Source organism: Gastrolobium bilobum, unplaced genomic scaffold (genome assembly GCF_033153095.1).
Source record: "Gastrolobium bilobum isolate Gb01-03AN ecotype WA unplaced genomic scaffold, APGP_CSIRO_Gbil_v1 utg347720, whole genome shotgun sequence".
In the NCBI taxonomy this organism is placed as follows: domain Eukaryota; kingdom Viridiplantae; phylum Streptophyta; class Magnoliopsida; order Fabales; family Fabaceae; genus Gastrolobium; species Gastrolobium bilobum.
The window spans coordinates 2,233-13,854 of record NW_026895865.1 but is presented as its reverse complement, the minus strand read 5'-3'; the positions used below and the strand labels follow the sequence as shown (position 1 = coordinate 13,854).

The 11,622-nt window shown below is 33.4% G+C and overlaps 2 protein-coding genes and 1 long non-coding RNA gene across 3 annotated transcripts; 1 reads left to right on the top strand and 2 right to left on the bottom strand.

The window, feature by feature from the left end:
* Positions 1-371: 371 nt before the first annotated feature.
* On the top strand, positions 372-1,739 carry LOC133296487 (uncharacterized). Its single transcript, XR_009749511.1, has 4 exons — positions 372-565; positions 863-939; positions 1,041-1,107; positions 1,539-1,739. It is a non-coding gene; the product is annotated as an uncharacterized LOC133296487 (long non-coding RNA).
* A 1,230-nt stretch (positions 1,740-2,969) lies between these two features.
* Positions 2,970-5,150, bottom strand: LOC133296489 (laccase-3-like). Its single transcript, XM_061495487.1, has 5 exons — positions 5,037-5,150; positions 4,784-4,935; positions 4,338-4,582; positions 4,068-4,196; positions 2,970-3,979 (listed from the first exon to the last, which is right to left on the bottom strand). The coding sequence occupies exons 1-5, from the start codon at positions 5,148-5,150 to the stop codon at positions 2,970-2,972; spliced, it is 1,650 nt and encodes a 549-aa protein (XP_061351471.1).
* A 367-nt stretch (positions 5,151-5,517) lies between these two features.
* On the bottom strand, positions 5,518-11,198 carry LOC133296488 (uncharacterized). The gene is made up of 2 exons (XM_061495486.1): positions 10,577-11,198; positions 5,518-5,582 (listed from the first exon to the last, which is right to left on the bottom strand). Exons 1-2 carry the CDS (start codon positions 11,196-11,198, stop codon positions 5,518-5,520), a joined length of 687 nt encoding a protein of 228 aa, XP_061351470.1.
* Between the last annotated feature and the right edge of the window lie 424 nt (positions 11,199-11,622).

The following is an 11,622-nucleotide window of genomic DNA, read 5'->3' as shown; positions in this document are numbered from 1 at the left end:
TAAGTATGAGGCTTAATAAAATGAATCTGAGTCACTTTGGAGTTAAAAAGTGTACTCAGTGAAAATTAAGGGGTATAAATGGGTACTGTCAAAAGTACCCAAAATATAAAAATAAAAATAGTAATATTCCTAGAATAATATTCCAGACTTTTGGGTAAAGTTTGGTAATTATTGGAGTTAAATAGATAGACGAACCAATACCCGCTTAGAGCCACTTAACCTATGTTAAGTGACTTAAGTCACCAAATGCCCCCATTTTTCCCAGAAGCCCGTCGAGAAACAGAAAAGAAGGAGAAGAGAAGAGAGGGAGAAGAGAGGGAAGAAGAAAAGGGAAAGAGAGAGAGAGAGAGATCAAACCTTGATGGTTTTGGATGATTCAAAAGCCTAAATCGCTTAGAATCTCGCCCTCTTTCATAATCCAAGCTTTGTTTTGAGTGGGGAACATTGTGGAGAGGGATATTGGCTCTCAAAAATTCGGCCATTGGTGAGGTTTTGGAGTTTTGGTGGCTTCTACCTCCATGGGAGCTTGAGGAACACTCCCATCATTGTTGTGCAACCATTGGTGGTAAGATTTAAACCCTTGAACCTCATGATTCCTTGAAATTTGCATGGGTTAGGGTTTGTGAATAGTAAATTGGGATTTTTATGAAATGTAGTTGAATTAGCTATGTTCTAGGAAGAATGGAGCTTAGAGCATGTTATGGAAAATGCTAGGAACGTCATTTAATCGGTGGAAATGAGCCTAGATAGTCATTTGGTAATTGTTCATAACATTGGAAAATTCATACTTGGATTGGTTGGTATTCTAGCATGTTGAACAATTAGTGAGATGAATGATTGATTGTGTCCTTGTGATGTCTAGGATTGAGACATTTGGACCAACCGTGAGTGATCAACCATTGGAGCAAGCTATGGAGCTTGATTAGCTCCATTGGATAGGTGAGTTCATGCTTATGTTTGGTATGAATTGTATAGCTTGGTTGATAGCTATGAGATGTTATTGGATGCAATATGTGTTGATTGCATTACACCATGTGTAGGTGTATGTTTGTAAAAGTTGATTGCTGAAACTGTTGGTGAAGAACAAAGGTTGACTGAAGCATTGAGGTAAGCCTTCGGACCTTGGGTGTAATTCCCTTGACTGTTCTACCAAGCCCTGAAAGGGTAGAGGTTGTGATTGTGTATATAAATGCAATAAAATAGTGTAATGCTTTGTTATACGTATGTGTATGCATTTGGTGTGGCATAGGATGGTGTTTCCCTATGTTGGTATGTTGCATGACGATGCGTAAATCATACTTGGTAGTTAGCTGGCCAGTAGGACTATTTGCATCTGAGTTTCCTTAGGACAGCTTGAGAGCTCGAGGGATTTCTCCTGGAGATGTATTGCACTTTGCATAGATATGTATTTACTGCATTATTATTGTTATTGCTATTACACTGATATGGAACTGTGGGGTGGAGAGATGCTCCAAGGACCCCTGGTTTACTGGATATATTCGTATATCTCACCCCGTGTTATGGGGACCCCCTTTCAGGTAAGGATGCTGCAGGAGCCTCTGGTGGCAAGTGGCCCTATCTAGATTATGCATGAAATATGGCCCTTCTTTGAGTTTATGCATGCCTTTTGTAGTTGACATGTATAGGATTTTATTTTGAAAGCCCATGATCATTTGTATATCTTGATTCATTGGATGAACTTAGCCTATGCTCATGCCTTTGGTTACACCTTTTGTTGATGGGAGCCAAGGGAATGATCATAGTGTTTTGTAAGCTAAGTTCTATGATTTGTAAAGGATATTTAATGTAAATGATGTCTACTTGGAATTCAATATATGCATGCTTGTTATGTATTGAGTTGTTGAATTGGTTGGGCTGAAAATCAATTAGGTACCCTCTTCGTTTAAACTGGTAAACGATGAGAAAACAAAGGTCATGCTGCCCTAATTCTAGCTAAATCTCATGAGGAGAGGTCGGATGAGTGCTAGGATTTAGTTTTGGGGCATGGACATTTGGGGTTTGTAATGGGGATGCATTTTCCCCTAGGCTTGGATTTGAGAAATGTGGGAATTGGAATCCCCTGGCAGCGCGCTTAAGCGCCCAGGAGCGCGCCCAAGCGCCCTGCTGCCCCTGCGAGTGCCAATGCATTCTGCCTCCTCGCGCTGGAGCGCCCAAGTGGGGGCTTAAGCGCCCAGGATTGCGCGCTGGAGCGCCCTGGCGTGCGCTTAAGCGCCCCTTGCTGCAGAAAGTTGGGTGGCTTACTGCCCCCTCGTGTTTTAGTGCCCAGGGTGGGGCTTAAGCGCCCAGGGTTGCGCGCTTGAGCGCCCTGGTCCGCGCTTAAGCGCCCTTCGCCACTGAAGGAGGAGATGCTTCTGTCTCTGCGCGCTAAAACGTCCCCGTGGGAGCTTGAGCGCCCAGGATAGCGCGCCTGAGCGCCCTGTTGCGCGCTTAAGCGCCCATCCACACTGGAATGTCTGATGCTTACTGCCTCCGTGCGCTTAAGCGCCCAGATGGAGGCTTTAGCGCCCGATAGCGCGCGCTTGAGCGCCCGGTAGCGCGCTGAAGCGCGCTGGGCCTGTGACCAACACTCTCTTGTGTTGCTCCAAATTGTCCTAACTTGGGCTACAGTGCTCCGATTTGAGCACAGTTTGAAGCCACAGGTAGCTAATGAAGAAACCTACAATATAGTAGAAGATGTGAACTAAATAAGAAGTAAATTAATGATTTAAAAATGGAATAAGAACATGATGTTAAGCTTAATTTATCTGTTTCCGCAAGGTAATATGGTTATGATCACGAAATTGGGTATTATAAGTTCGGTACGTTTTAAAATGAAAAATTTATCCGGATTTTAATTGAACCCATGTGATTGTAACTGCGCTTAATATCATAATGAGATGTTAACAAACCGGTTCTAGAACGGGGTGTTACAAAAATCACAAGGAATTGGTTAGTATGCAATGCTATTGCTAAGCCTGATACAAACTCTGCAAGACAGAGAATAAGAGTAGTGTGTTACCTGGATTATCAGCAACAAAACGAACGGCCACCCATCCTCCAGGAGGAGTTCCTATGGTGTTCTTCACAGGTGGGTCTACAAGGTTAAACCTAGCAGGATCTGTTGCTGGGTTGAAGTTACCAAAACCTGCACCAACTACAAAGAAGTGGAACCCATGAATATGCATAGGGTGGTCCTCTGTTGTTACTATGCTGGTATCCTGGAAAACAATTTGCACATTTGAACCATACTTCAACTTGAAGAGCTTAGTTCCTCGTGAAGGTGTCCATAGCCCCCGGGGCACATTGCCAGTATAATTGAATTGTAGTGGGGGAACAGGAGGAAAATCTGTGGTGAAGACACCAGGAATACCTTGATAGTAGGCTTGCATTAAGGATGTGGTTGTTGGGAGTACAAGAGAAACATTGTTTATGCTGGCTGTTAAGCGGGTTCCATTTGGTGCTTGACACCTTGGACTATTAGGATTTTTGCACCTGATTAATCCCAACCCCACTATAAAATTTAGGCTCACATCAACATTTGTGAAGACTTTATTATTGGAAAGACCCCTGATCCCAGCTGTGAATGCAGCTGCAGTGGCTGTGTCATTGAAGGCTGGCAAAACTGGCAATGTTGGTCTTGAAGACTGTTGTCCATTTTTTTCACTGCAGCTAGCAGATTTGTATGCAAGGATTGCAGTGGTGGTTGTGTTGCTAAATGAAGCATTCATGGCTGTTTGATATGCGCTTGCTGCCATGTAGTATAGACCTGGAGTTTGATCAGCAGTGACCAGGACATTGATTGTTTGACCAGGTCCGATCATGAGGACTTGAGTGTTAAAAGGCTTGCTATAAGCAGCATCTGTAGCAACCACTGTCATTCTGTGGTTGGCAATTGCAAAGAAGAGTTCTCGATTAAGTGCACTGTTTATAATTCTCAAAAGAATAGTCTCGCCAGCATCTACTGGAATACGTACAGTTTCTGCATTGTAAATTTTTGTTATATCATTTTCAATCATAAGAAAAGGCAAATCCGCATGGAAGCTATGACTCTAAGAGTAATTCTAAACCTTTACTGGAACATCTGTAGAGATCTCCTGGTTGACCATTCATGGTGTATGCAACAGATACATTTGGAGCTGCTCCGGTAAACTGTGCCTGCCTTAAGATAAGCATCGGATCCTTATCAAACCATTCCCCTGTATGAGCATCATCACAATAAAATCTGTTATGACTCTGTCATTGCTTCATAACAAGTGAAGAGGGAAAGGTTTGATTAATGTGCAAAGGAAATTATAGAAGTGATTTGAGCAGAATAAGTGATGGTTTTAGAGCTGTACCAAGAAGGATGGGATATTCTTTCTTGGGCATAGAGAAAGGATAAGGAGAACCCAATTTTGGATAAATGATGAAAGCTCCATAGACAGTGGCTCTTAGGAAACCGGTGTGAGCATGCCACCATAGCGTCCCTTCCTGGTTTGTGATTGTAAAGCGGTATGTGTAACTTCCACCTGGTTGGATTGGACACTGAGTCACATAACTAGGCCCATCTGCCCATGGATTTCTCAGCATCTTTAATCCATGCCTGATGCACAAGTCACATACGATTGTGAGGAAGATGGATTTCAAGTATGCATCATTAGCATAGTGAATTACATCCTGTTCTTTCTACTTGTTTAATTTTACAGCCTAGAGAATAGTCTTACTCTTAGGGAAATTGTTCTGACAGAAGGGTAAAATGTTCTAGCAAGAAATTTATGTGAGGATGAATGATGATGCTATTTACCAGTGGATGGAGAGGCTGTAGGGTCCAGCATTTACTACTTTGATTACAAGAGAATCTCCATTTCTAGTTTCTATTGTTGGGCCTGGAAACTGCCCATTTACAGTGAGTATGTTGTGGGTTCTGCACAGCCTCTTCACTGGAGTAGTTTGAACCTATTTTGACCAATAATTGAAGTTATTACAATTACGTATTGTTAAAAACAACACTTAGAAACTGATAGCAAGTATTGTGTAATCATTAAACAAACACTTACTACAAATTGATGGTATTGAGTCTCTGTAGCCGAAGCAAGGGAAGCAATGATAGTAAACAGGCCAAGGAAGAACCAAGAGCAACATAACTTGTTAGAGAGTTGGATAGTCTTCATTGTTGTCTCAGAATTTGTTCAATGGAGTTACTTGAGTTATGTGGTATTTGGTCTAAAGTGCAGCTAATTTATAGAGTGATAAAGGGGGGAAATGCCTAGACTAAACCTTGTTTGAACTTGGAAAAAGAAATGTTTTGGTCATCATTTTATCTCTCTCTCAGCTCTACTCTAATGATTCCGTGTATGTAATTGTTTATGAGAATTGAGTTTTGTTGCATGGGAACATTACCTTTTATAGGGAGGAGCCATTGCATTGGTTTGCAGTTTATCTTTACGGTAATTAATTATATATTTGATGGAGGAACCATTCTATAGCAACTACATGCGTGCTTTTTCAAAGCGTACACTAGTTATGATGCTTTCACAACTAAGTCAAGGCAAATGCTTCAGTATTACCTCGACCAATTGGTGTACTCAGCATTTCTCGAAATACTGCTGATACAATTGGAAGACTTAGAGCTAAATTAAATATTTGGTAGTATTACTCGGTCTTATATATTTCTTGTGACTTAAAACAACATATTAATTGGTTATCATCGTCAAGAATAGTTGGTGGAAAAGGAAAATAAATTCATGGAATGGGTAAAAATCGGACTCTCACTAAATTATAATATTATATAGTCACAAATTTCTTGAGACTTAAAAACAACATATTAATTGGTTATCGTCGTCAATAATAGTTGGTGGTAAAGGAAAAAAATTTCATGGAATCGGTAAAAATCGGAGCATCACTAATATATAGTCACAAGGCAAATTTGAGAGAGATCATTTTAGATTTATCTTGTCAATAATCAAAGGCTCATATTGTAATCCGAAATCGTAACGTTGGTTTTGGCTATTTTATGGGGTTCATCAGGTCAATCCGACTAAAATAAATGAAAGAGACCAGGAAGGAGAAAAAAACTGGTCACAAAACTTGCTCTCCCAGAACCTTGAGACATTGGGAGAGGCACATGATTTATTATTAATATTATTTATAGAAGAAAGTTATACTTACAACTTATTTTCGTTTACAACTTTTTACAACCATATCTTAACCGTTGATTTTCACCAATCAACGGTTATCATTTATTGTGGATTAATAATTAATTAATAAATTTAATTTAAAAAAATAATAACCGTTAATTGGTGAAAATCAATGGTGTTAAAATATGGTTGTAAGAAGTTAAAAACAAAAATAAGTTATAAGTATAACCTTCCTCTTATTTATATCTATGGACACGCTCCCAAAAATCCTTCGAGTTTTGAATAATGAATAACACAAGTTTATTTCTTTTCATTATTTACCATGTATTGAAATTTTAACTTTTTTTTAGTCAGATTCTGAATCATTAGATCATAGTCTCTTAGAGCCGGTTTATATTGACTTATCAAAAAAGTTCTTTTTATAACTTTTTTATTTTAAAAGCTACCGCTATTTAGATTTTTTTTTAAAATTTTTTTTTAGAAAATATATTTGATTTTTGACTTCTGCTTTTTTGAGAAGCTAAAATTTTTAGCTTACGAAAAAAGTAGATTTTTGACTTTTTTTATGACTTCTGCTTTTTTTAAAAGAAAGCATTTAAACAGATTTTTTTTCGAAAAGTGCTTATTCAATTCAATTTACCAAACATTCGATTTAGTAGAATATTTTTTGTATCAACTCATATTTGTTCATTATATTTGTGTTACAAATATAAAAAAATATGCACAATGAAAATAAAAGAATTTAAATAAAAAATGACATTTCTCATTCTGTAAAAGACAAATAATAAAATTTAATCACTATAAAAATACAAGTTTTAATTTAATATATAAGAAAGAAATTAAACTTTCATTCTTTTGATGTAAGAGTAAAAAAAACACAATTTCTTATGTCGTAAATGAAAACTAGAAATTTTTACTTTGAGAATGTGCATATCCTTCTATGCATGTTTTTTTTACTATTTTCTGTAAGAAAAATGATTAAACCTATTAATAATATTAATTATTATGTCTATTGGGTCCAAATTTATTTAATATTTAAAATTTGAATTTTTTAAATTTGAATTTTGAACTTGATAAGTAAAAAAAGAGTTTAACATTTAATGTTTCTGTAATGGGAACATGATATATATATATATATATATATATATATATATATATAATTTGAATTTTTAATATAAAATTATAAAATACATGTATAGTTGATAAAAAATAATATAAAATTTAAATTTAAATAAAAAAGAAATGACGTATTTATACTTTAAAAGAAAATTTATCAAAATTTTAACTTAAAAATATAATGCAAAAAGAGAAAAAAATTCCATATAAGTAATTTTTTTAAAAATATTTAACATAAATATTTTAAATATACATGTATAACCAATTTAAAAAAATGTATAAAAACCATAAATTAAAAGAAAAAATTTATATAAAAATGTATAATTAATACAAAAGAATTTAAATTTTAAGTTTAAATAAAAATAAAATGACCTCTATCATTATGTAAAAAAACAAATTATAAAAATTTAATCATCATAAAAATAAAAATTTTAATTTAGTATATAAGAAATAAATTAAACTTTCTTTTTTTTATTGCAAGAGTATAATTAACATAATTTTCTATGTCATGAATGAATAACTAAAAACTATTATTTGGAGAAAGTACACAACCTTCTATGAATGTTTTTCACACTTTTTGTATGAAAAATTATTACTTCTATTAACAATATTTACTATTGGATGAGAAAATAGTTAATATTTAAAATTTAAACATTTTAATTTGAAATTTAAACTTGATAGGTGGAAAAAGACTTCAGCATTTAATGTTTCTGCAGTGGAAAAAATATATATATAATAAATTCGAATTTAATGTAAAATTATAGATTAAACAAAAAATATATTTAAAATTATAAAAATATATTTATAGTTGATAAAAAATATTTTAAATTTTAAATTTAAACTTCATAGGTGGGAAAAAAAAGTTTAAAATTGGATATCAAACAACTATATTAATATCTCATTACTGATTACCAAAAAAAAAAAATATCTCACTACTTTTTGCATAGGTGATTATTAAGCTTATTAATAATACCACAGCTTTCTGCATCGAAAATTGTTAAGCCTATTAATAATATTTATTATTATAAAACTAAACTAATGAATGGTCTTTTGATGTTACTCCATTCAACTTCATCTATAAAGTGTTTGATAGAATATTAAACGTATGAACTCAAATATTTTTCAACTCTTTATCTCTTATATATGTCACAAATACACAGACTACAAAGAGTCGATTGAAACGCGACTATAAAAATATAGATATATAGTAATCTAGATGCAACTATAAGAACAATTTTGTGTGGATAAATATAAAAACATATTACATACTGATATAAAATACTGATAGTTAGAGGTAACAAACTAGGCTTGCCCCGGAGCGCCAGCCCACCAACTAATTTTTATAATTAAATTAAAAATTCATTATTCTTCTTTAATAAATAAATTCATAAATCTGATTTCAATTTTTGTAAATATAAATTTATAAAATTCAAAATACTAATGACACAAATCCTTGCAAAAAAATAATTATTTACTTAAAATGCTGATAGTTAACGGTTGCAAACTGGGTTTAGCTGAGAGGACTTGCCCGCCCCACCTGCCAACAAGTAACATCCTTTAAAATTAACTCTTATAAGGGATATTATATGATTTCCTTAAATTTTGATATTGATGATAAGAAAATTAAAAAGGAACTATACAAACATCGACCAACCTTACTTTATATATAATATTAAGTCAGGTACATACGGAAGTTATTTTACATTGGTCCTACGTTCTACTAAATATTACATCACTTTAACTTATATTCTACATACTGGTATTACATAATTATACAATACAAAAGTCTTGTCCTAATCTAGTCTATAGGTGTAGGTCTCAACACTTTCAGCATAGAATATTGCAGCAGCTCCTTGATTTCCTACTACAATATAAAGCTCCATGTGGTCTTCGTAAGAGTAAATATTGATACTCCATCCTTCACCTGATAAACTTAGACTAGACATTATGATTTTTTGGAAAGGTTAGTATAAAACAAACACACGTGAGAAAATTCTCAGTAATATTGAGGTTTTTTAACTATAACTATTTCCAGCCGTAATAATGGAAAATACCATTCTCTCAGATAATTTAATAAAACGAAATAATATAATAAAATAATATATTGTGTAATATTTAACTGAAGCTAAATAATTTCCCAATTTTTGTGGTTTTCTGCATATGAAAGATTTATTATGGAGGAGCTCAAACCACGATAAGGCGTCCCTTACCCTATAATCGTCTGAACCCAACTCTGTGGGTCAGTTCATAGAAGTCTTCATCAATTAAATTTACACATTATCTTTGTAATTATTTGGTACCAATTCATTACAGCACTAGATAATCAGTATGTTAAAGGAAATAAAATCTAAAAGAAAACTATAGATACTGTAAGAAATAAAATTAGTGAAGAAATCAAACTACTATAATGAAATAAACTCCAAGTAAAGAATAAATAAAAAGAATAATTTGGTAGAACAACAGAGGCTTGTAAATAAATTTTTGTTCTCAAAAAATAAATAATAAAAATAAAAATAAAAATAAGAGAACTTTTGTCATCACCCAATATTACCTTATTTTGATTCTGTTTTCCTTTCTCCTCCCAAATCCTCTCGTTTTCTCTCTTAAGATTTTCTTCTGTTCTTTCTTATCCTCTGTCTTTGATTTTCTTTCTTTCGTTTTATGCAAGGACGTATTTATATAGAGAAGAATGTATTACGTGTATAGGTTACGTAACTCATATTACGTAACCTTCTGCTTTTCCTAAATAATATCTACATCATGTAATGATTGTTTTGTTAAATGAATCTTCTATTTTCATTGTGTTGGAGATGTGGGGTGTTACCACGTAGTGTCTTTATTTTCAATTTATTATACACTTATATGTTTATATATATATATATTATTTTATTTACTACTATGTTATTATATTTTATTTATATTGCTTTTATATTTATTATTTATTCATATTTTATTATTTAATAATTATTTTGCAATTATGATATATATATATATATATATATATCCAATACTTCCAACCTCTATGCTAGAAGCGCAGCCTCAATGCTGAAAACATAATTTTTTTTTTGTTTTATGTAGTTATATATATATACAAATATCTATTTTTCTTCATTTATCAATTTACTTATTATTATTATTATTATTATTAACGCATATTCGTAAATATATATATATATATATATATATGTTAACGTTCAGCTCTTCATTGAGCGCTCATTTTTTTTTTTTTTGGAAGGTTTGCGCTTCAAACACAGCCCATGCGCTTCAAGCGTAAAATTTATTTATTTATTTTCATTTTTTTGAAATATTACATTTCTCCTCTTCTAATTAAAATTTTGACATACCTGTTAAGAAAAATTCTGGATAATTCTGTTGTAATTCTTCTTCTTTTTCCCACGTCGCTTCATGCGATGAAAGTCCTTCCCACAAAACTTTGATTAATGGAATCACTTTATTTCTCAGTTGCTTCATATTTTTATCAAGAATTTGGATTGGTCTGGTCTCAATAGTCAAATTCTCTTTAACTTGTACTGAGTCTATATTAAGAATATGAGAGGGATCTGAGACATATTTTCTAAGCTGAGAAACATGAAAGACATTGTGAAGATTAGAAAGATGAGGTGGAACAACAAGTTGGTAAGCAACTGACCCTATTTTTTGAAGTATTTGAAATGAACCAATATACCTAGGACTCAATTTCCTAACTTTAAGAGTTCTTCCTACACCTGTTGTAGGAGAAAGTTTAAGAAAGACACGTTCTCCCTCTTCAAAAGCCAAAGGTTTACGCCTGTTATCAGCATAACTTTTTTGTTTGTTTTGAGCTTTTTCAAGATTTTCTTTAATCATCTGAATTTGTCTCGAGGTTTCTTGGACTAATTCTGGTCCCAACAACTGTTTTTCTCCCTTTTCAAACCAACACACAAGAGATCTGCACTTCCTCCCATAAAGTGCCTCATAGGGAGCCATTCTAATACTAGAGTGGTAACTATTATTATAGGCAAACTCTATTAATGACATGTATTTATTCCAACTACCTCCTTGCTCCAATATACATGCTCTCAACATATCCTCTAAGGTTTGAATGGTTCTTTCTGTTTGACCATCAGTTTGAGAATGGTAAGTTGTACTCAGTCTTAACTTAGTTCCAAAGGCTTGCTGCAAAGATCTCTAAAATCTAGAAGTAAATCTAGGGTCTCTATCTGACACAATACTTAAAGGTACTCCATGAAGTTTGACAATTTCTTTTATATACAGCTGAGCTAATCTTTCAATAGCATATTTGGTTAATCGATCAATGATTATCCAAATTGCATCATACCCCTCCTGGTTTCTTGGTAAACCCATCACAAAATCAGTTGCTACACTTTCCCACTTCCATTCTGGTATATCT